Genomic DNA, 25287 nt, shown 5'->3' on the forward strand with positions numbered 1-25287 from the left:
CACATGGCCCTCTACATGGATAAGAGGCTGGGACACTTCTCTTTGGACCCCCTTTTCGCTCCCCATCAACCACTACAATATCCAGTGAGATCCTCCATCCCAAGGGTATGCCACTTGGCGGGTGCTGAGGAAAGGTTTCTGACCCCCTCTAAGTGGAACTAAAGGACACAGAGGACATCAGCCATCTTTCCTCCCACCTCTGCCTTCACCTCTTTGGTGGCACTGTTCTCTGAGGGTGCCTTAACAAATTTCAAGGCTGCAGGGGAGACCTGTTACTAACAGAGGAGACCACAGCCTTGGCACTTTTAGCTGTTCTGAGGATGGGGGGGGGGGTACCAGAATTTTTCAAGGGACAGCGGGGTGTGATGGACATGAGGCCTGGTCTAGCTTCCCCATTTCCCCTAATTGTGGAGTAGGGGAGAGCATCAGATGAGCAGAATCCTGGGCTGGGCCAGGCTGGGGGTCCCAGGACTACCAGCCGGGCTCAGATTCATTCCTGTCCATGGCCAAAATAAACCAGCTTCGAGCACCCTCTCTCCCATCCTGTCTAGACCCAAATCCCAGCTCCTCCCTCCATCCCATCTTCTTTGCTGGACACCTGGACAAAGAGATGGAGAAAGCTATCTGGGGCCTGGCTCTAGATGGGGCTCTGTCCCAACATTCCTCTTCAGACCTCTTGGGACTGACCACCCTCCAGTTGTCCCATCCCCCTACGAGCCTTGTCTCAGCCTACACAACCACTGCTACTAGCGGGCCTGCCCCTCTTACACACTCATGATGGCCCACATCTCCCATCTCTCCCAGGTTTTTCCCAGTGGAAAAGAACACACCCCAACCTGTGTGTTGAACCCCACATGGCGTCATGGTCCCAACTCCTAATGGAGGAGTGAATAGGCAAGCTGTCCCCAGAGGAGTCTTGGTCATTGAGACCATGCTTTCAGAAAAGTGTGTGGCATTTCCAGACTGCCATCTCGAATCCTTTCTGAGGCAGGCTCTGGGGTGATGTCCCTAAGCCCAGTCCTACTCTACCATTGACAAGTGCAGCTGACCTCAGATATACTTTCCAGCCACTGTATCTGGGTTTCCTCATCTGTGAAATGGCAATAGCAATAGCTGCTTATAACAATGTCTTGCTCCTGTAAGGTCCACTGAGAGTTTCCTAGCAGGGTTTTCCCAAAGAGAATCAATGAGATAGAAAGGGTCGCAAGAGAACTACATGGGATGCTGCTCTTGGATTCGTGTAGTTGAGACAGATGAGTGGCATGTTCCTATGCCTCTACAAATGACTGGTCTATTGTCCAACTAAACTGGAAGAAAAAAAAAAAAACAGGTCCCCAGTGGAGACCTGGTGTACAACCCCACCTCCACTGCTAATAAGCCATATGACCTCTGCTCCCTGGGACTCCCTGGGTTTAGGTCACAAAGTGGGCAGCCTGGATGTGATCTTCAGCTCTAAGGCCCACAGACAGACCCCTATAATGAAGAGACTGGCCTGGCCCGGGGTGGGACACAGGGCTGAGAAGACAGAGCACATGGGCTATAAGGAGAATTTTATATAAGGAACAGAGGAGAAATGAGGGAAGGACAAAAATACCTCCGTCACAGAGCCCTCAACACCCATGAGCCCCATGCACCATAGGAGTCAGACAGAACACAATGGCCCATTGATGGGCTGCCGGGGTTGAGGAGGGGGCCAGGGCCTCAGAATAGCCACGAAAGAAAAGATAAATAGGGAAGGTCTTTAAATGTGTGGTTGACCACAAGCAGACCACAGGAGCCAGAAAGTGTAGCTGGTGAGGAAGACAGAGTCAGGGCCAGGCTGATCAGGGCAAGCCTAGGGATAAAAAGACTGCCAACTCCTCCCAACCCAAGCTACATGGTAGGTGTGTAGCCAACTTGACCATGGAGATGCATTTTAGCTTTGCTCACCTCTCCAGAGTGGAGAGAGCCACCTCAGAAGAATGTCTTTGAGGACCCAGCCACTATTGTTCTCTTTAGCCCTGGCTACCTCATACTTCAACTTACTTTTTGTTTGATTTTTGGTAATACCTTTAATTTTTTTTCACAGTTTATAATAAACACAAGGAACAGGGGTGGCATACTGCGTCTGCAGGTCATGTCTTGCTGCCATCCTTATTGGCAGGCAATCTAGTGACCCCCCACAGTTCCCACTACAAGTGTAGAGTCGAAGATTTGTAACAGACATGCCATGACCCTGTGATATGATACTCACCATTTGGCCCCCATGAAGGAAGGTTTACACGTGGTAGACAATCAGCTTGGTCACTTTCCACCCACAGAAAAGCCTTGTGAAGCTGGGCCCTGGCTCAGAGAGCAGAGGGCAGAAGCCCCTCACCGGGCTGTCACCTTTCTGACTAGGGCTCCATCATTCTTCTACCTGCCTGTTCTTACTTGAGCAGCAGTCTCTTGCTGATCCCCAAGCTCTTATGTTTGCAAGTGCTGGCCATTCTCTGGTCTCACTGGGGTACAGACAAGTGTGGCCATACCCAGCTGGGTGAGTCCTGGGGGTCAGACTTGAGTTGGCATCCTGGGCCTCCTCAGGCTCTCAGGCTTGCACAGAAAGTACCCTTAACTGCTAAGCCTTCTCTCCACCACCCCCCTTATTTGAGATCGATTCATCAGTCAGCTAGACTGCCTGGCCAGAGCTCCAGGGATCCCCTCGTCTCCATCTCCCCACACTTGGAGGCACACTTTACAGAGTCTTCTCCCCAGTCCTACTCTGCATCTTGGGACAAGCATGGCACACTCCTCCTCTGTGGAATATTCACCTGGGGAGCAACTGCTGAAGCTCATGCTGGGGAGGCAGAAATTTTACCCCAGGATATATGTATATTTATGCCCAGTAAGCTAGCTGTTACCACTCCCATGGTTTAGGACTGTAGGGTGGGCAAGTGGGACCTGATGTGAGCACTTATCCCTGGACACCCAGGCCCCACATAGCCCCAGAATATGTAGGACCCCATAACAAAGCACCAAGAAACAACTGTGCTGTAGCTGGGGCACTTATGAGAACTGTCTCAAGCAGTTTGGCCAGAGTACCCTTTTGCTAAATAATGTATTTTTAAAAATTTATTTGAGAAAGAGAGAGAGAGAGAGACATTAGTAAGCCGGTATCTCCCATTGCGACAAACGAACTCCAGATGCATGTGCATGCGCCACTTCTGTGTGTCTGACTTTATGTGGGTACTGGGGAACTGAACCTGGCAAGTTAGGCTTTGCAAGCAAGGGCCTTTAATCACTGAACCATCTCTCCAGCTCAGAAAGAAAACCCTTTTTGTGTGTGTGTGTGTGAAAGAATATGTACTAACCCTCCTCAGAAGGAGCATGCCATAGAACCCACGATGGGAAGGGCTGCTCTGATTTCCTAAAGACCCTCTGGTCCCAAAGTCTGGCCCCAGTAACATGTCTATCAGAGGCCACTGGGGCCACCCCGGGGAGGGATAACCGGCTTCTTTCCTCCCGCTCTAGGTTTGCGGCTCCCACTCACCCTCGAGGTAGAAACAGTACTCACTGCTTTGGGAGGCTCCCTCCCCTGAGGTGGCTTCGGTGTCTGTGCGAGAAAGAGAGGGAGGAAGGAGGTCAGGCTGGTGGCAGTGGCTGTGCCAAGGGAGAAACAGGAGCAGGTGGCAGGGGTGGGAAAGCTGGGGATGACCCCTCAGTCCTGTTTGGGAGCCCCACGTCAGCAGGGCCTGAACCCGGGTCTCTCCTTCCTGTCCCGCAGGCTGGGAGACGGGCGGTGCCAGCCCTGCTTGCCCCCGGGCTTCAGCACTCCTGAGCCGGCTCGAGAACTCAGAAGATCACGCCAGCGAGTGCGTGGCTGGGGCTGGGGGTGACAACAGAACTGCTGAGCGCTCCACGTGGTCGAGCAGAAGCCCAGCGCCCTGTCCTCTCCGCCCTGGCTCTCCCTCCATTCCGTGGAGACAGCGGTGTTCTCAGGGCCTCTCGGGACACCAGGCAGAGCTTGTCGGTGCAGCCCCGGGCCTCCACTCACCTCGGTGTGCCCGTACGTGGGTCTGGAAACAGTTGTAATACTTGTACTTCTTGCCACAGATCCCACACTCATAGGACCCTGGAAGACAGCAGAGGAAATGGCCAGTCAGCCTGACTATCACCACCAGGCCCAGGACTCATGGGTGTCACTGAGCAGGGATGGTGCCCAGCGTGGACAGACCAGCAGAAGCAACACGGGCCTGAGCTCTGCACACTCCAGATGCACGAGCCACTTTGTTCATGTGGCTTTATGTGGGTATTGGGGAACTGAACACTCCAGGCAGGCTTTGGCCTTGCAAGTGAGTGCTCCTAACCACTGGGCAATCCTCCCACCCAGAGGCCTGCCAGGTTCATCTCTAACTTCCTACGTGACCCGAGGTCAGGTGGCCCTCAGCTCTCAAATCTGTAGGATGTAGACGGTGACAGCCTCGTGTGAGTCTCATACTTACACTTTAAGACAAACGAAGAGGAACAGTGCTCTGAGGGCTCACTGCCCCACAAGCATGTTAACCCTTGTATGCACTGCAGGAACTTCTGTCTACCATGCTTCCAGCATCTACCCTGCTCCCAGCATGGGATGGAAAGGAAAAGGACACACTTCAAATCAGGTCATACCTGGTCCCTGCCCTGTCCTACACATGCCAGGAGCATGATCGTGGTGATTTCCTGACATTCCAACCACAGTTTGTTCCTCAGAGTGGGATCCAACACTCCTCTCTCTGGGTGGCCCTGCACACCCTAGAGCAAGTTTCCAATCCCACCAGAGACATGTTCAACAAGACAGCAGCCTACAGCCACTGAAGAGTCGAGACGTCCTCAGACCTGCAAAGCTGATCCATGACGTGCACACCTGTCTCCTGACCCTCAGGGTTCTCAGAAGCAGGGGGCGTCTGCTTCTGGTCCTGGTAAAGAGAGTGGCAGCTGGTGACCACTGCCACTTCCCACATGTCCGCAGGTGTGCTGGGATCAGTGACTTTTCATCAGCCTCATGCTTCATGTGTCTCTCCACTGAGGAGACTGAGGCACAGCCCATGAATAGCAGAGCCAAGCTCCATCCCTGGTCCCACACTGGTTCCCATTTCAGAATGCAGGGTGCCAGAGCACCCTTCTGGAAAAGACAGTTGCCTAGGCCTGACCCTAGCCACTCAACCATTGAGCCTGGACAGGGCCAGGGCTTCTGTGTGTATCTGCTCCCTGGTCCTTCTGTTGGAGGGGGTAGGAAGAGCCAGAGCCCAAATGGCCTTGGATTAGCGGGTAGGGATAGGCAATCTTTGCTCCCAGAAACCCTGCCAGACTAGGTCCCATGGGCTCTGCTGGCTTCCTGCCACTAGTTTTGCCCCATGCTCTGCATGGTGGACCATTCCTGGATGCCCCCTGTGCATGATTTGCATGAAACCACACCCCAGCCAGCCTCAGGCCATCTCCTGGTTCCCAGCAGAGTGAGTCTGAGCACTGGATGCTGGCAGGAAGGGAACCTGGGTCTGCCCCTGGCTGCCCCTCAGGCCCTAGGCTTTCAGAGCTCTGTCTTGCCCAGCACTGGATGGTCAGAGGTGGTAGACACAGATGGGTGAGCTCACCAGAGGAGCAACCAAGCAGAAAGTTCAGCCAACTGTGGTTCAAATCCCAGTTCAGTCCCATCAAGGGAGTTCCCAAAATACCTACATACCTCAGGATTCATTTCTATGAAACAGCCCACAGGGGCGGAGCCAAGATTACTATGGGTCCTGAGCACAGTGCCCGGGGTGCAGCAGACACTCTGTAAGTGCTCAGTTGTTACTGGTACCCTTACTTACTATTTCCATTTTTTTTTCTTACTGAATGAAAAAGAGGACTATGGCAAACAGTGTTGAAGGGAATCCTCAAAGCATGGCCCTATGCTAGGAAGGCAAAAGGCAGGAGTCTCTCTAGGCTGGGAAGTCCTGTGGGGAAGCCCAACGTCCTAAATACAGGTGGCTAGGTGACCCTTCCATGCCCAAGCTCCACAGAAAACACTGCTGAAATGGTCCAGAGATCCTAAGTTTCCAGATTTCCCAATGCCCTGTCACCCTTTCATATTTGCTCTCAATGGTGGGACAGGGATGCTAGGACAGAATGCCCCTTTGGGGCCCTGAGATGCTGGCAGGGCTTGCTTGCTAAGGATGCGCAGCTGGTGGCTATGGCCAGCCATGCCCAGTTCCCCCATGTTGACCCAGACCTGGCCCTGTCCCTCAGCCATCACGCACCAGACGTCTCTCTCGAAGCTTGGTCAAAATACAAGCTTCTCTCAGACCCACCGTGGGGGATGCCTTCAGAGGCTTTTCCATCTGAATTACTTAAGAAATCAGAAAGAGCCCTTACTGTTGATGAATGCCTGGGTGTCAGTGAAGGATGGGGTCAGCTGTGGGAGGGACTGGCCAAAGCACCACTGCTATCTTGGGCCTTCACATTCCCTGCTGATGTCAGGAATGGTGGACAACACAATGTCAGCCTTTCCACTTGAGAACCTGTGCCTGCAGCAGGGCATGGAGGTGTATGTACCTGTAATCCCAACACTTGGGAGGCTGAGGCAGGAGGACTGCAGGTTTGAGGTTAGCCTGCTGTGCTATACATAGTGAGCTTCAGGCTAATTTGAATTATACTGTGAGACCCTGTCTCAAATCATAAATGCTGGTCATGGGTTACCATGGGGCCCCCTGCAGAGGATTAAAGATGGTAGAAACTAGCCAATAGACCAAACTTGCCTAAAGATTTTGAAAATTTTTTTATTTATTCATTTGACAGAGAAAGAGGGAGAGAGAAAGAGAGAATGGGCGTGCCAGGGCCTCCAGCCACTGCAAATGAACTTCAGACATGTGCGCCCCCTTGTGCATCTGGCTAATGTGGGTCCTGGGGAATCGAGCCTTGAATCAGGGTCCGTAGGCTTCACAGGCAGTGCTTAACCACCAAGCCATCTCTCCAACCCCAAATTTGCCTAAAGTTTACACATGGGCAGAATATACATCTTCTGAAAAACCTTCCAGTAAAATTTCTAAGGGATTTACACCAAACCTGCGGTGGCCTATGGCCCCTGGCTCATGGTTACCGCTGACGCCAAGCTGGTGCAGGGAGGAGGGTACTGGCAGACGTCTCTGGTTACTGTCAGCTTCGTTCCCCCACCACCCCGCCTCCTGCCCTGCCTGCCTCCTCTTCTATCACCCCCTCACCTGGCTACCCACTTATCCTTTGTGAATCACCATAGTGGCTGTCACCACCTGCCTGCTAAGTGACAGCTATGCCACGGGCTGCCACCCATATGTTGCCTGAGACATTTCAGAGTGGGGCCATTCTCTGACCATGCATGAGTGAGTGAACAGAGGCTAGGGCAGGCATGTGCACCAATCTGCCCACGCTACACAGCTGGCATATATGTGGTGGTAAAGAGTCTGGGCTCCGAAAACCTTCACAGAGCCATCAGGTAAGAGTGATGATTACTTCCATTTCTCAGTGACAAGAAGGAAACCCCCTTCTTGAGGTTACTCACCCTCTGCCTCACTCCAAAGCCAGCATCACACTGCAAGACTCTCTATAGAAGTATCTTGCAGGAGGATCTTGTGAGTAGGTGCCAGTGAGGAACACGCTTGGGCCTTGCTTGCTATCTCTGCTCCAGGCTTCCAGTTCATAAGTAAGCACATGGTTTTCCGGGCCTCTGGGCCTGGAGCTCCATGGATGGTGAAGATGCGGGTTCAGAGCCAGCTTTCAGAGCTCCTTACTGTCCCCCTGCCACCACAGTAAGAAATGCCAAGAAAACTATGTGCCCCTTAGTCATGGAGCCATACGCTCTGCAGGGCAGGAAGCTCCAGTGGGGTCCAACAGTACCACGGGACTCCCAGGAGTCCCCAGCTACGTACTCTGAGCATGGCTATCTGGGATAGATGGTGTAGCTTGCCAACACATGGGACCCTGGTCTCTCCCTGTCCTCATTCCAGCCCTCACATTCCCTGGCCTATAGGAAGCTCCTTGTTAACAGCCCCCACCTGGTACGTTTCCTACATATACCTGGCAGAGGCACTCCCGAGTGTGCCTCACTAGCAGGGCTGTGGAAAGGAGGAAGGGGGATAACTCAGAGAGGAGGCTGCTTTCTGAGGACAGGGAGCAACATGGGTGGCATCTTGCCTCTGTCACATGCTCCCAGCCAGCCACATGGAAACATGGACATGTAGGCAAAATACAAGATGGCAGACACCCAAAGTAAGAGGCCCAGGGGCGCCCAGGTCTCTCAGCTCCCAACACCACAGCAGCCAGGCCCAGGGCTGACTGAGTACAGGAACCATGGAATGGAAAGCATGACAAGAGGGTGTCCTGAGGTCCTCAGGGGCCTAGCCTCAGATTGAATGCCACCTGGAGCAGTCCCCCAAGAGGGGCACAGTACCGGGGGCACTGGAAGGGCTGGTCAACGGCACCCGAGCTCTCGGAAAGAGAATTGTCCCCCTGCCCGTCAGCTTCCAAGCACGTCTTTCCTACACACGCTTGCTCGGGAGCAGGTGGCCAGCGAAGGCTCCGGTGCGGGTCTTCCTTTCAGTCTTTCCTTTAGCTTCTCCAGGTTACCATCAAGGACCATTCTGCCCCCACCCTCCAGCTGAACTTGTGCTGTCCCCAGGCATGAAAACCTCAAGTCCAAGCGCGGGAGAATGATGGCATCAAATGACCAGGGATAATTCCTTTCTTGAATCTCGGCATTACCAGTTCTCTGTTTTTAATACAAATGAAGGAGGATCTACCAAAGTTGTTAAAGAAAAGACCATTCAGAACACCAGGCAGACCCAGGTGTAGAGCTCAAGGAATCAAGTGACACGAAGGAGCACACTCCGACAGTCGCCAGCTCCCTCTTCATACGCTCTTGCCTTCCAAGCACACCCCGCTGCACATCGAAAACCAGGGCGAAATGAAGGCTGTCCTGCCTCGTTCTAGCACGAAGAAACATTAACTCATACATACATGAGCAACTGAGAAAGAAATAAAGCCCTATCACTTTCATCAAGAAGTACATTTTTGATAATATTTTTACTCTTATACTTACTATTTATCTAAATTTGTTTTTGACAAATTGTACGCTAATAACTCAATTGCTACTGGGGGGGTGGGGTGGGGAGAGGAGGTTTTAAAATGTAGAGCTTTATGATCCCAGGATTTTTTCCCCAGAAATTTCTATTTCAATTTATGTACCTCTTGTTGTGGCAGATGAGTGTGAAACAGTGATCAATAAAAGACTTTCAAGCATAAAAAAATATATTACATTAGGATAAAACCCTGTGGGGGAAGTGGACTGGAAATATGAGTTCAAGGAGAAAAAGGAAAGATATAAAATCTCTGCCTGTTATAAAGATGAGCTTGTTCATATGTTTTTTAAGTGACAATGGCAGACAGCAAACAACTGTGATGTCCAGATCCCCTGGATACATTTCAAAGTGACTCACAGCTTTATTTGCAAAATGCCACTTTAGAAAAAAAAATACAGTATTCCAGAAATTACTTCCTTTATAATTTCTAAAACCAAATAAAAATGTTAATTGTCAACTGAAAAACATGAAAGAGAAATAAGAACTGTTTCTCAAAATTCTTTTAGGACCCACTGAACAAGAAGTATTGGACATACTAGCCTTTTAGGTTCCTTATTGTGCAGTAACCCTAGACGTGGCAATGTTCAGGAGTCCCAGCTAATAGCAGCACCCTGTTTGCATTTTGGCCCGTCTTAAAAATCCTCTCATCCAATTACTTCACTCTGGCCATGACGATCCTCCAGGAGGCTGGGATAGCCAGGACAGCCACTGACAGCTCCAGGCACAGTGGCTCATTCGATGCTGTATAGCAGGGTGGAACCCGAGTCTCCTGACTCAGAGCCAGGAGTCCCTTTCCAAGCGGGACTCTTCATGCAGACCCCTTCTCCAACTCAGACCACAGCTAGTCAGCAGCAAAGACAAGACAGGCCTGGGAGGTGGCCAGGTCCCCTCCTTTCTGTGTAGCTACAGCAAAGAGCTGAGTGTTGGTTCTGGCAAGCTCAGTTGTCAAGCCCTGCCAACAGCCTATTGAAATAGGAAACTCACTATCAGCTGGCACTGCCAAGTAGGACCTGGCACTTTTACTGCCTGGATTTGTTATAGGCCAAACCCACATGGCTGCATCTGAGCGGCTGTGGAACTCTGTTGTTCCTTCCAGAATGGTGCCCCAGCTACCTCCTGGCTGGAGCTCTCTCTTCCTCTTTCCCACTGGTGCCTCCCTTGATGCTCATGTCTACTGCCCTGGACCCTCATTACAGAGCCCAGTTTCCCGCCAGAGCCTTGTGGCCCTCCTGGAGCCCACTAGCTGTCTCGCCCATCTCCAGGACTTGGAACTTAGCCCTTCAAGGCCATATTCAGTTACCAAACAATTCCTGTCACAAATGACTTCCTGGTGGCCTCTCTATACTTGTTGGGGGCTCCTGGAATGGGTCTGTTCCCCAAAATGCTATAGGCTGCTCCCCATACTACCCACCCCCAGTTTCCCTGCTACTTCCCAGGACACACAGTCCTTGCTTGTTCACTGCTGCTCCTGAAGGTGAGCTAACTTGGCCTGCAATGCCTTCAGAAGAAGAGAAGCTCTGCAGAGGCAGGGCGCTCACCCTCTCTGTGGACGTGCGGGTACCACGCCTCTACACAGCCCTCTCTGCATGCATCACCTGCTCCCTCCCTGCAATTAAGCACCTCTGATTGGTCCCTCCTGTTCTGACCAGAAGCATGGATACTGACCATCCTGGTCTCTTGGAACCAGGCAGTGGTTCACAACCTGGATGTTCTAGCCGTGAGAAGCCCAGCTAGCCTTATTGCTATCTAGCCTGAGGATGGTGAACGCACCTCCCCATTCCCAATTTTCTCATTCTAGCTGGCTGCTGGGGACTTTCTGGTGTGCTGTGTTGAGAAGGATCCTGAGGGACATTGCTGGGACAGTATGCGGGGGTCAGTAATGAAGCCTGCCATGAACATGGAACTGGCAGCAGCAGCATCTGCATGTGACTTTCATTGACGAGCTGAGACCTCGTGAGCTCCAGCCACTCCTAGGCTGCAGGGCAGAGCTGAGCCTGAAGATTGTTGGTGGGCACAGGCTTGGGTCTTGCCCTGAAATACCATGTTAACTGCAATGGCATTGACACTCTAAGAGCAACACATGTCCTTCTTAGCACAAGGACCTCTCTGGGGCACCAGGGTGGTGGCAGCCACCACTGCAAATGTAGCAGTCAGCCTGGGCACCCACGTCCACAGCCTAGAGGCCGCCTTCCTAGAGGAAGAGCTTTGGATAATGTTTGTGTCACTGGGAATGCTGTTCAGGTTCACTGAGATGAACTTCCATACCAGGCACAGTTATATAGGAAGAGATTTATTGAAGGTTACAGATCCAGGGGAAGTTCTGTAATAGCAGAACAAGCGAGCCTGCTTTCACAGGTCCAAGCAGAGAGAGAAGCACAAGCCAAAAGCCAAAAGCCAAAACCCACATAGCACAGCACATTTCAAGAACTCCAGCTAGGCACACTTTGCATATCTTTAGATTAAACCCACCACCACACCTTAAGATCCACCCAGTGACACTGCCTCCAGCCAGGTGGTTGCAGATGCAAACTACAAACTAATGAAACACTGGATATATTGGGGGACATCTATTCCAACTGCCACGGATGGCTATGAAAGACCCTGAGAGGACTTGGGTGAGTGAACAGGAACACTCTTCTTTCCAGCAGCAGAGCCCGTCTCCTAGCCTAGAGTGTGCTGGGTGACCAAAGCATAAGTTTTCTGGTGAGTGCCTCAGGGACATGAGCTCCCCACTCCTGGAACCTGGGCACAGAAGGGACACTGTGACACAGCTCATTAGAGACTGGCTCAAGCCAGCTTCCTACTTCCCTCTTCACTTTATAGCTCAGAAGCAGGGACAGCACTGGTGCTAGGAGGTAAGTGAGTCCTTCACAACAGGAAGAGCAAGTCACCAATGTGCTGTGTAACTGAGCAACTCTTACTTCCCACAGGCCTTTCTATCTGTAAGATGACGGCAGGTCAGGAGCACCATCTGATAGCACTGCAGCCTGCTGCCTGCTTCCACATGCAGGGCAGACATCCCCAGTCAACTACGGGCTCTTCAAGTATCTCAGCGTGGAACTCCCCTTGTCCTTGGCTTGCATGGGAAGGCACCAGTTTGTCACTACTCAAACCCTGGACCTGCCCTCAGAGCTGTGCTAAAGCTCCCTAGGCAAGCCAAGGTGGAAACAATGCGGATAGACCCAGCCTCTGGAATACTCAGCATGCAGTAAGGGCTGTGCTGACTTGACAGGGCAAGAGAGCCTCAAGGCATGAGGGACTCACTAGGCCCACAGAGGTTTCAAGCATTTGACCACAACAAGGAAGGATGGGGTCTTATCCCATCAGGCAGAGCAAGGACTCTCCAGGCCAGAAGCAAATAACCAAAGGCAACTCTCAGCTCTAGTCTCTCCCCGGGGCACAGAAAGCTGCAGAGGGCTCTGCTGTCTTGGCCAGCAATGGGCAGAACTTCCATCCCTCCTTTCCAGGATGCTGGCCCCACCCTGACCCACATGGGTACTCACCAAGCGTCTGCTGGTTGCGGACACCACCGATCACCACACAGATCTCGGCGGGCACGTCCCCGGTCCCATCCTTGCCGGCTGCCTTCTTCTCCTCCTTGGCCTCGCCCTGCCAAATCACCTCCTGGATATAGTCATCAGGTAGCTCCGTCTTCACCTTCACTTCAGTCATCGTCCCCTGCTCAGCAATCAGCGAGGCCTCGGCACACACCAGCTCTGGGCCCTCCACCTTCGTGCTTTTCTGGCTACGCTTCAAGCGTTCCCTGGGCAAGGAAAGTCTGTTCAGAGTGGACCCCATACCTATACTCAGTACCACAAAGACCCGCCCCCAGCCTGCCACACAGCCCCATTTCACAGTGGTGGAAGCCAAGGTCTAAAGACTTCCAGAAGTGCCTGGCTGCCTCCCTGCCAGGTGTCTGCACTTATCACAGCTGCAGTTACAAGACCTCAAAGGGCACCTCTCGCTGGTAGAAACAGGCTCTTCTCAAACTTCAAGCTGGGGGCCTTGATAAAAACAAAGGGGTCTAGTTTAGGCAGTCTGATCTGGGGCCTGAGATTCTGCAGAATGGAACCTGGCTCACCAACAGAATTCTGCCCAGCAAGGGCTCTGGTCTGAGTATGCCAAATGTCTTGTACTAATGGCCCCATTCCTTGGCAGGAGGGCTTCAGATCTTACCCTAAGGTCTTCCCAGCTTCTGCTTTACAAATGGGAAACTCTAGTCCCCAGAGACACCCCAAACATCCCAGAACACCTCAAGGCAGAGGTCCAGATGAAGATGGGTGGGCAGGGGGCTCAAGATCCAGGATGAGGAGATACTGAGGCCTGGAGCAGAGCTGTGACTTACCCAGGCCACTCCCCCAAAAGCAATGACAGTCTGTAGTGGTTTGAATGTACAATATTCCTGACAGCCTCATGTGTTTGTGACTAAGCTTCAGACTTATGCCCCAGGTGGACCTCTGGTGGAGGCTTTTGGAGGTGGAGCCTTGCAGAGAAGGCGTGCTGATATGTTGAGAACTGAGATTTCATAATCCAGCTTCACTTGCTAGTACTAGCTAGCTCACTGTTGCTGCTTCCTTCCTGCTGATGTGTGAAGACATGAGCCAGCCTCCTGCTTTGGCCATGCTTTCCCTGCCATGATAAAGCTTTCCTTCAAAACTTCAAAATAGACGCTTTCCTTCCATAAGCGGCTTCTGGTTGAGTGTTTGTGCTAGCAAGAAGGTAACTGCTATATAGTCCAAAGCATGAAGAAAGGGCCCTGGGACTCATGATGGAGCCTCTCTACTTTAAACATGACTCTCTGTGTCATCCTAAGGCCTTCATGTCCTTCCCGCAAGTGGTCTGTTATCATGGCTTCCAGTTTTGGGGTGAGGTAGGCAAGACAGGCACAGGACAGAAGTCAAATCTCATTCCAGGCTCAGGGATACCATCCTGGCCCGCCTAGCCCTCTCCAGTGCCTAGAGAAGCACAAACACCAGCACAGGGAATGTCAAAGCTATCAGACCTGACCAGGTGGCCAGTGAGGTGGACCACCACAAAGGCCCGGGGCCGGAAGGCAGGGCCCACTCTGGTCCTGGATCTGCAAGGACTCTATTTTGTCCTTCTCTGGGCTTCAGCAGCTCCATCAGTCATAGGAGCAGGGTTTTACCATGAGCTGATATTCTTAGCTGCAGCTGTTCACCATCGTGTTTTAGAAAAGGTTGATACTGTGTAAAGAGAGTCCTGGAAGGCCCTAACTAACAAGGGAGGGACATAGAAAGGCCACTGGAGAGGTGTTCTCCACCCTGCCCACAAATTCATATATTGATGTTCTAACCCACAGTGTGACTGGTCTGGAATCAGAGGCACTGGAATGTAATTAAGGTGAATGGAGCCATGAGGGAGGGGCTCTCACGATGACACTGGTGGCTTTACTAGAGGCATTCTCTTCCAAGACAGCAGAGAGCAGTGTGCAGATAGCTTCTCCCAGGGCCCAAGCCAGTTGGACTCCTGACCTTGAGCCTCCACTCGGGCAGAAGTGTGTTTGTTGTTTCTAAAAGCACCCAGGCTGCTAGGCTCTGCTATGGCGGTCCATGTGACCAGCATGGGAGGCAGATACCACATCCCCAGTGCGAATCTCTTGCTTGCTACCTCACCTGGGAGCCTCAGTCTCCATATCTGTGAAGTGGAGCTGACAAGGACATCTCATTGGCTTATAGCACTGAGCACATGGACAGCATTCAGCAAGTGTGCCCAGCAGGCAGCTGCTTTCCTCACCATTGATAATGGAGGCTGTTAGCACTGCAGCACCTTGAGGGCCCAAGGATGTACCCCCCTCACCATGTCATGGCAGCTGGTGGAGGAGGGCACCAGACACTGTCTGAGCTTTGGCCCTTCTTTAAGGTGGGAAACATAAGTACCCATGAATTCACTCCATTTGCTTATTTAAGAAACACCTGGGCTGAAGAAATTATTTTGTGGCTAAAGCACTTACTTGCAAAGCCTAAGGACCTATGTTTGATTCTCCAGGTCCCACATAAGCCAGACACACAAGTAACACACGTGTGCAAGGTTGCACATGTGTACAAAGTGGGGCACATATCTGGAGTTCAATTGCAGTGGCTGGAGGCCCTGGCATGCCAATGCGCTCTCTCTCTCTCTCTCTCTCTCTCTCTCTCTCTTTCTTACTCTTTTGCATTAAAAAAAAGCACCCCAGAACAAAAAAGAAAATTACAGCCCAATCTCCTTCATGAACATAGATGAAAAAATTCTGCACATAATATTGGCAAACAGAATACAAGAATATATCAGAAGGATTATTCAACCCAACCAAGTAGGCTTTATCCCAGGGTTGCAGGGATGGTTAAACATATGCAAATCAATAAATGTAATACATCATATAAATGGTCTGGAGGACAAAAATCACATGATCATCTCAACAGATGCAGAAAAGGCATTTGACAAAATCCAACGTCTCTTCATGGTAAAAGTATTACAAAAACTGGGAACAGAAGGCACATATCTCAACATAATAAAAGCTATTTATGACAAACCTACAGCCAACATAATACCAAATGGGGAAAAAATTGAAGCTTTTCCACTAAATTCAGGCACAAGTCGAGGGTGTCCACTGTCCCCAGTTTTATTTAATTTAGTACTGGAAGTCTTAGCTATAGCAAAAGGCAAGAGACACTCATAAAAGGGATACAAATTGGAAAGGAAGAGATCAAATGATCATAATTTGCAGATGATATGATTCTATACATAAAGAACCCTAAAGACTCTGCCAGCAAACTATTAGCACTGGTAAATACTTTTAGCACTGTAGCAGGATACAAAATAAACACACAAAAATCAGTAGCTTTCCTATATACTAACAACAAACATACAGAGGATGAAATGAGGGAATCTCTCCCATTCATAACTCCCTCAAAATAAAAAAAAAGATGTGCCTTGTAATAAACTTAATCAAGGAAGTGAAGGATCTCTACAATGAGAACTTTAAAACACTCAAGCGAGAAATTGCAGAAGACACAAGAAAATGGAAAGACATTCCATGTTCTTGGATTGGAAGAATCAATATTGTGAAAATGTCAATCTTACCAAAAGCAATCTACACATTGAATGCAATCTCCATTAAAATTCCAATGGCATTCTTCACAGAAATAGAAAAAACAATCCTAAAATTCATTTGGAAGCACAAAAAGCCTTGAATAGCCAATACCTGATTAAAAAAAAATTTTTTGTTTATTTACTTATTTGAGAGTGACAGAGAGAGAAAGAAGCAGAGAGAGAGAGGAGAGTGGGCACGCCTGCAAACGAAGTCCAGATGTGTGCGCCCCCTGGTGCATCTGGCTAACGTGGGTCCTGGGGAATAGAGCCTTGAACCAGGGCTCTTAGGCTTCACAGGCAAGTGCTTAACTGCTAAGCCATCTCTCCAGCCCACCATACCTGATTTTAAGCTATGTTACAAAGCCACAATAACAAAAACAGCATGGTATTGGCACAAAGCCAGACATGTAGATCCATGGAACAGAATAGAGGACCCAGATGTTAATTCAGGCAGCTATAGCCATCTGATTTTGGACAAAAATGTCAAAAATATTTATTGGAGAAAGGATATCTTCTTCAACAAATGGTGCTGGAAAAACTGGATAGCTATATGTAGAAGGATGAAAATAGATCCTTGTCTTTCTCCATGCACAAGCATCAAGTCCAAGTGGATCAGGGACCTTAATATCAGACCTGAAACTTTGAAATTGCTACAGGGAATGGTAGGGGAAACCTTTTAACATATTGGCATAGGCAATGACTTTCTGAATATAGCCCCAACTGCTCAGGAAGTAAAACCACCAATCAACCACTGAGATCTCATGTCATTACAAAGCTTTTGTACAGCAAAGGACACTGTGAATAGAGGAAAGAGACAACCGACAGAATGGGAGAAAATCTTTGCCAGCTACACATCAGACAGAGGATTAATATCCAGAATATACAAAGAACTAAACACACACACACACACACACACACACACACACACAAACCCCAGAACAATAAGAAATCAAACAACCCATTTAAAAGATGGGCTATGGAACCAAATAAAGAGCTCACATCAGAAGAAATACATATGGCATATAAACATCTAAAAAAGTGTTCTACATCCTTAGCCATCAGGGAAATGCAAATTAATACTACTTTGAGATTCCATCTCATTCCTGTCAGAATGGCTACTATCAAGCATGTTCTCTCTCATATGTGGATCCTAGCTACAGATGATTGGACCTCTGTGTGAGTAGGAAGAAAACTCAGTAACAAAGGCCAGTAAGCTAGAAAAGAGATATAAAGGGAAGAGAAAGGAAGGGAGGAGGATACTTAATAGGATAGTATTATATATATGCAAGTAGAAGAATAGATTAAGGGGAGGGGGTGAAAAGGCCCAAGTGAGGTCAGGGGAAGAGAATGAGTAAAGGAAAGATGGAGGGAGGGCTAATCAAAATCTAAGATGATAAAAAAGTCACATGGAAACCTACTTTTTTGGACAATGGAACACTCAGAAGCCATAGATTGTTACTAGAAAATTTTCAGTGCCAGGGATAGGATACCTTGCAGTGAGTTGTTGGCCAGGGAGGTCCCTGATCCCCCCAAAACATTATAAGCCATTGCCAAGGCCCTTGGTTTCCCATGAGAAAGAGATGTTAAGACCCTATTGTTGAAGACCCCACATACTTGGGCTGAAAGGCCACTGAGAAATCCTGCTGGAACTGAGCTGATAACCTCCTCCATGTAGACCAGCTAACAGAAAGCTGGAAGAAGCCATTCTGTATACAGTTTAATGGGTGAGAAAGAAATCACCAGTGAAGATACTCAACAATGGACACTGCAAGCCTTATATTTTGCCAGTCAGGCCAAATGAGCCAATGGGTACAATAGTGGCACGTCTAATCATGGTGGAAACCAACTGACCTCTAAAGGCCCGCTCCATGGGAGGGAATACATCCCTAATATTGAAAACTTACAACAGGGATAGTCATGAGCCCTAGGGGTGTAATGTCTGCTGCTGTCTGGCTAAATGTATATACTATGCTCATCAAACTGCCCAGTAAGCACTTCTCTTAATGTTCATACCTTATATTAATGCTTCTCTTACTTTTGGCAGAGAACCTTCTCTTATCAGATGGCAGTGACCTTGAAATGACTCAGAAGGCATCATGGTGCTGGAAAGAAGTGACAGAGGAGTGCTCAGCACTGCGATATCTCTATCACACCTTCCAAGGCTCAGGGTCTATTATGGAAGATGTGGCAGAAAGAATGTAAGAGCCAAAGGAAGGGTAGGACTCCGTACAACATACTCCTCCAGACACAAAATGGCCTGTATATCCATGACCTCACAGTGCCTGACACTACCTACACAAGACCATCATAATAGGAGGAAAAGATCATGACATCAATATAAAAGAGAGAGTGTTTGAGAGGGGGAGGGGATATGATGGAGAGTGGAGTTTCAAAGGGGAAAGTGGGGGGAGGGAGGGTATTACCATTGGATATGGTTTACAATCATGGAAGCTGCTAATAAAAATAATAAATAAATTAAAAAAGAAAGAAAACAAATGACAATAAATGTTGGTGAGAATGTGAAAAAAGGGGAACCCTTCTACACTCTTGATGGGAATGTAATCTGGTATAGCCATTGTGGAAATCAGTGTGGAGGTTCTTGAGATAGCTAAAATTAGATTTACCATATGATCCAGCTATAGCACTTGTAGGCATATATCCTAATGACTTTTTTTTTTTTTTTTTGGTTTTTCGAGGTAGGGTCTCACTCTTTTCCAGGCTGACCTGGAATTAACTCTGTCACCTCAGGGTGGCCTTGAACTCATGGCAATCCTCCTACCTCTGCCTTCCAAGTGCTGGGATTAAAGGCGTGTACCACCACGCCTGGCCCTAATGACTCTTATCTCTACCTTAGAGATACTTGCACAACCATGTTTACTGCTGCTCTATTCACAATAGCTAGGAAATGGAACCAGTCTGGATGTCCCTCCACAGATGAATGGATAATAAAAATGTGGTACATTTCCATAATGGAGTTCTATTCAGCTGTAAAGAAAAATAAAATTATGAAATTTGCAGGGAAATGGATGGATCTGGAAAGGACTATACTAAGTGAGGTAACTCAGGCCCAGAGAGCCAAACATCGCATGTTCTTTCTCATATGTGGATTCTAGCTACAAATGTAGACTTGTGTGTGAACTGGAGCCAAAAATCAGTAGCAGAAGCCAGTAAGCTAGAAAAAGCCTATAAAGGGAGGGAAGAAAGGGAAGGATTTAAGGGGATGGTATTGTGCATATGTAAGTAGAAGAACAGATTACAGGGACGGGAAAGGTCTAAGAGAGGCCAGGGTAAGAGACTGTGTAAAATAAGGAGGGGGGCGGGGGTCCATCAAAATTCAAGATATTCTGAATAAAACATATAAAAACCTACTTTTTTGAATAATGGCACATCCAGAAGCCATAGATTGTTACTAGAAAATTTTCAGTGCCAGGGATGGGATACCTTCCAGTTAGCTGTTAGCCAGGGAGGTTCCTGTTGCCTCCAAAACATTATAGGCTATTGCCAAGGCCTTTGGTTTCCCTTGAGAAACAGATGGTAAGACCGTATTGCTGAAGACTTCACATGACTGAGTGGCAAAGTTACTGAGAAATCAAGCTGGTGCTGAGCAGAAAATCTTCTCCCTGTAGACCAGCCAACTGAAAGCTGGAAAAACCTGCACTGTATGCAGCGCTATGGGAGACAGAAGTCACTAGCAGTGAAAACAGTGGACACTGGAAGCTTCAAGTTTGGCCACATAGGCCAAATGATTGAACGAGTGCAATATTGGCATGTCTGCTCTGTGGGAAACCAACTGCTCTCTAATTGGACTGAAGGTCCACTCTATGGGAGGGAATACATGCTTGGTATTGAAAAACCTAATTAAAAGCCTATGGCAGGGGAGGTCATGAGCCTTAGGGGTATAAAGCCTACTCTTGTTGGGATAAATGTATATATTATTCTCACCAGACTGCCTTGAAAGCACTATGCTTAATGTTCATTTTCATATATTAATGGTACTCTCACTTCTGGTTAGAGAAGCTCCTCTTTTCAGATGGTGGTGACTACTAAGATAAACCAAAAGGCAACATAATGCTGAGAAGAAGTGATGGACGAGTGTCCAGCACTGAAACATCTCTATTACACTCTCCAAGGTTCAGGGTCCATTGCGGAAGAGGAGGCGGAAAGAATGTAAGAGCCAAAGGAAGGGCATCATTTCTTACAATGCAAGTGTTCAGAAAGAAATTGGCCTCGATATCCATGACCTTGTAATGCCTAGCAATACCTACACAAGGCCCTCATAATAGGAGAAAAAGATGACGACATCAAATTAAAAGAAAGACTAATGGAGAGAGGAAGGGTTTATGATAGAGAGCAGAGTTGTGAAGGGGAAAGTGAGGGAGGGGAGGGAAATATCATGGTTTATTGTCTGTATGTATAGTTGTCAATAAAAAAACTAAAATTAAAAAATCCAGTCTGTTGGCTTTGCCTCACAAAAAAAGAGAAAGAAACACTTATATTGGGCTTATTTATTTATTTGAGAGTGACAGACAGAGAGAAAGAGAAAGAGGCAGAGAGAGAGAGAAAGAGAGAGAGAGAGAGAGGGAGGGAGGGAGGGAGGGAGGGAGGGAGGGAGGGAAGGAGGAAGGGAGGGAGAGAGAGAGAATGGGCACGGCAAGGCCTCCAGCCACTGCAAACGAACTCCAGATGTGTGCGCCCCCTTGTGCATCTGGCTAACGTGGGTCCTGGGGAGTCAAGCCTCGAACTGGGGCCCTTAGGCTTCACAGGCAAGTGCTTAACTGCTAAGCCATCTCTCTAGCCCATATTGGGCTTTTTATACTGTATTCACAGATAAATGCCTTTCAGCCTCAGGCATAGCCCTCTATATTTTTATAGTTCAGGAAACTGTGTGTGCAAAGGCTCACGGGTGGTGAGGGAAGAACAGGACCTGAGGCAGGCCCCATGGGGCTCAGCAGAGAAATTTGGAGAGGGAAGCCTGAAGCCTGGCAGCCAGCCCCCATACCTCCTGATCTTGCCTTCAGACAGAGTCAAAGCTAAGGTGTGTCCCCTGGCTGCTGTTGCCTCTAGGAGAGAGGAGGACATCTTAATCTACAGCCTCCTGCGAGGAGTATGACCCATGCCTGGCTGCAGGATCATCACAGACATCTCTATGTTCTCGGAGGGCTCAAGAGACAAAGAACCAGCTGGTCTGAGAAGTCACAAGTGTGGGTTGTGGCTTTAGAGATTGAAAACAGTCTTTCCTGTCAGCCAACAGGCAACAGAGGGGGATTCCCTGGGGTGGAGGCACTGACCATGCCAGGCTCCAATCCTGGAACTGTTACCGTTCACCTATGGTTACTGCATAGTGACTTTACTTCCAAGCCTGATCTCTCATGGCCAGACAATGCGGATAAACATGGTACCTTCAGCACAAACCTGAGATGCGAAGACAAGGTTAATCTACAGATAATCCATAGTGGTGAGTCAAGTTGCACCTAAAGGGGACTCATGTGGTGCTCCCAGGGAAGATGTTCTTCTTTCTGGTCTTTTCACAGGGGCAGGGGGAGGAGTACTATAGTATAGTTTGAGTGTCCCCAAAAGCTGCATGTGCTGGAAGCTTGGTCCCCACAGCAGTAATGTGAGAGGTGGTAGACTTTTAAGAGGTAGGGCTCAGTGGAAGTTAATCAGACACAACACATGATCCTTGGAAGGAATTCATATCAGTCTCAAAAAGTGAGTTCTCACCAAGCTGAACTGTCAGAAAGAGTAAGACTTCTTGAGTTCTTCTTGCACCCCATCTTGTCATGTGACCCTTTCCTTTTAATTGCAGTTCTGCCCTGTGCTGCCATCTGTCAGGAGGCCTTATCAGAGCTAAGCCTTTTCTGGTGTCAGGCTCTTGAACCTCCAAATCTATAAGCTAAAGAAACCTCTTTTCTCCCTTTTTTTTTTTTCGAGGTAGGGTCTCACTCTAGCCCGGGCTGACCTGGAATTCACTATGGAGTCTCAGGGTGGCCTTGAACTCACGGCGATCCTCCTACCTCTGCCTCCCGAGTGCTGGGATTAAAGGCGTACGCCACCATGCCCAGCAAACCTCTTTTCTTTATAAACTACTTACCCTTGGGATATTTTGTGATAGCAGCAGAAAATACTATTTCAGTGAGTATAGATGAATGGAAGGCTCTTACATTGCACAGATGCTAGTGAATGGGCCATGGACTGACCAGAGGAGTTTCAAACCTCAGCTCTACCACAGCTGGGCAATGGGACAGAGGCCTATGTAGGTGAGGACCTTGTCTCAAGCTGCTTAAAACAGAGGGGGACATGCTGATAGAAGATGGTTATGAATCATGGCTATGGGCATACAAGGAGCTTCTGAGGTTCACAAGAGTGTCCTAGCTGAGGCCTGAACTCCAAGGCTTGCTCAGCATAGAGAGTACACAGAAGGGACACAAAAATCCCTCCCTCAGAATCCCAACTTTCTTCACTGTCCATCTTCTTAAGTTCAGCCCAAACCCTGAACAGAATCAGTGTACCCACTTGCTGAGAAGAACAGGCTTTGGAGTCAGGCTGGAAATAGACCTCACCTGCTCACCCATATACCTTGCAACCTTGGGCAAAACCCCTTCTCTAGGCCTCAGTTTCCAAGTGTGTTGCAGGAGGATCACAATTGTGGCCAGCTACGGGCATGGGGTGGGTTGTCTATAAGGAGCCTAGCCAGGGCATTGGCACCAAGTGCCTTTCCATAGAAATTTCAGGTGGCAGCTGCTGTTATGATAACACTGGGAGTTCACAGTGTCCTCCTCACCAATGGGAAGCCTTTCTGGCTTACATGAGTCAGTCCCTCTACAAATGTGATGTCTCCCTAACACTGGTAACTCTTACAGCTCTCCTCCCATGTGTGCTAGTGAATCCCTCTCAACATACTGATCCCCCTTCTGACCTGATCCCTGCCCCCTGCCCAGCCTAGGGATTATTGCCTCCTTCCATCTCCTTCATAGCCCTGGCTGCTATTTGAAAATATCCACTTATGATACATTAAACTGTAGGCCCCTGCGAGGAGCCTTGTGCACCACTGTATCCTCAGAACACAGCAGGTGCTCACCAGGTGCTCCGTTAATGCTGCACTTGTGTAAATGACCCAAAGGAGACGTGTTGCAGTCAGGTTCTCATTGCCGGTAGAAATCACCCAACCAAGAGCAGCTTGTGGGAAAAAAGAGGTTTATTTTGGCTTAAATGCTCAAGGAGAAGCTCCATGATGGCAGGGAAAATGATGGCATGAGCAGAGGGTAGACATCACCCCCCCCCCCGGCCAACATAAGGGGTACAATAGCAACAGGAGAATGTGCCAAACACTGGCATGGGGAAACTGGCTATAACACCCATAAACCCACCCCCACCAATACACTGACTCCAGGAGGCATTAATTGCCAAATCCCCATCAGCTGGGAGCCTAGCTTCAGAACATCTAAGTTTATGGGGGACACCTGAATCAAACCACCACACTTGTCTCCTGGGAAGCAGCATTGGGACTTCTGCCTGCTATGACTCCTGAGAGCCCATTGAGACAGCAGATGAATTCTCAAGTACCCACATCCATATATGATGGGCCAGGGCATAAATGCACCGCAAGAGAGGTCCTTCTTGAAGAATCAGGACCTGCTGACTCCTCATTCTTTGCCCTTCTGACTGAACTAGCAATGAGGTCACCAGGGTGCTAGGGTGGGAAACAGGTAGGCTCTTCTTAGTTCTATCCATACCTCAAACAAATAAAGGGTTACTCTGTGTAGTGGTTTGAATGTAAGTGGCCCCATAGACTAGATTTTTTTTGTTTATTTGTTTGCAAGCAGGTACCTGCACATACACACACACAAACACACACACACAGACACGCACATGCACACACAAGTGAGGGAATGGGTACTCTAGAGCCTCCTACCACTGCAAAAGAATTCCAGATGCATGTTCTATTTTGGGCATCTGGCTAATGTGGGTACTGGGAAATCAAACCCAGGTAGTTAGGCTTTGCAAGCAAGCACCTTCAACAGCTAAGCATCTCTCCAGCCCTGACTCAGGCATCTTTGATTAAACTTCCTATTTACCCTTCAACAGGTGGAGCCTTTGGAATAGGTGTGTCACTGGAAGATCTTGAGTCCAACCCTAAGGTGTATCAAGAGCCAGTATGAGCTCTGGTTGTTCATGTTGACTCTACGCTGTGGATGTATGATGAAGTGAGCCAGCTTCCTCCACCATAATGAAGTTTCCCCTGGAATCTGTAAGCCCGAAATAAATCCTTTCCCTTCATAAGCTGCTTCTGGTTGGATGCTTGTCCCAGCAACAGGAAGGTAACTGCAATACCCTGGAAACACCACTGCAGCTGTGTGACCAGCCTGAGCCCTGAGTTCACCCACAGAGGACAGGGACCATCTGAGCCACTCTCCCACCCCCAGGCATGATGACACACAACCACCTTACACTACTAAAAAACCACCCAAGCTCTCTTGGCACCAAGGACACAGGCAATTTTCTTCTCTTCCCCTGACTTCTGTACTTGGATTCACAAGCCCAAATGTTGCTTTTCTCAGATGCTGTGCATTTAATAAGGTGTCCTGATAACAATGGAAGCACAGAAGTGCTTACATCACTTTGAATTAGTGGCGCAGTTCCTTCTAACTTCTTTAAATTTTTTCATATATCATTTTTAAAATAGAGCTCATTATTTTAATTATATCCATTTAAATGTACAGTGGAGCCCTTAGATATTCTCAGCACGAATCATTAGGTATATTAGTGAAAAAGCACTTGGAATCTATCTACATGCTGACACTCCATAATCTATTCTATTTGTGTCGCTGTAAAATAGATTTATATATAGATAACTACAAAATAGTTGCTCAAGATATGCTGTGAATTTTATATTTAACCCAAGTCACACTTCAACATAACATCCAAAGACGGGCACTAAGAGGATATTTTTTCAGTAAGTAAGTACCTACTATCCGTGCTCACTGGTTACTGCATGCCCTGTCTTCCTGAAGAGAAGCCAGACTAAACGGGCCCTGCCCGAGGAGATGCTAAGAGTCCTGGCCCATAACCTTTTGGGCAATGATTCACAAAGTGTGCTCCTTGAGTGCCCGGC

General features: G+C 48.7%; 1 protein-coding gene across 10 annotated transcripts in view; it reads right to left on the bottom strand.

Annotated features, from left to right (window-relative positions):
• Window positions 1-25287, bottom strand: part of Znf618 (zinc finger protein 618) — a 210889-nt gene that overhangs the window by 49219 nt on the left and 136383 nt on the right. For all 10 annotated transcript variants that reach the window (XM_045143945.1, XM_045143921.1, XM_045143964.1 and 7 more), the window contains 3 exons: window positions 12590-12849; window positions 4013-4090; window positions 3533-3571 (listed from right to left, as the gene is read on the bottom strand). In XM_045143945.1, the coding sequence (XP_044999880.1) occupies window positions 3533-3571; window positions 4013-4090; window positions 12590-12758 (286 nt within the window). In that variant the 5' untranslated portion in view covers window positions 12759-12849. The remainder of the gene's footprint in view (window positions 1-3532; window positions 3572-4012; window positions 4091-12589; window positions 12850-25287) is intronic.

Source organism: Jaculus jaculus, chromosome 1, assembly GCF_020740685.1.
Source record: "Jaculus jaculus isolate mJacJac1 chromosome 1, mJacJac1.mat.Y.cur, whole genome shotgun sequence".
In the NCBI taxonomy this organism is placed as follows: Eukaryota; Metazoa; Chordata; class Mammalia; order Rodentia; family Dipodidae; genus Jaculus; species Jaculus jaculus.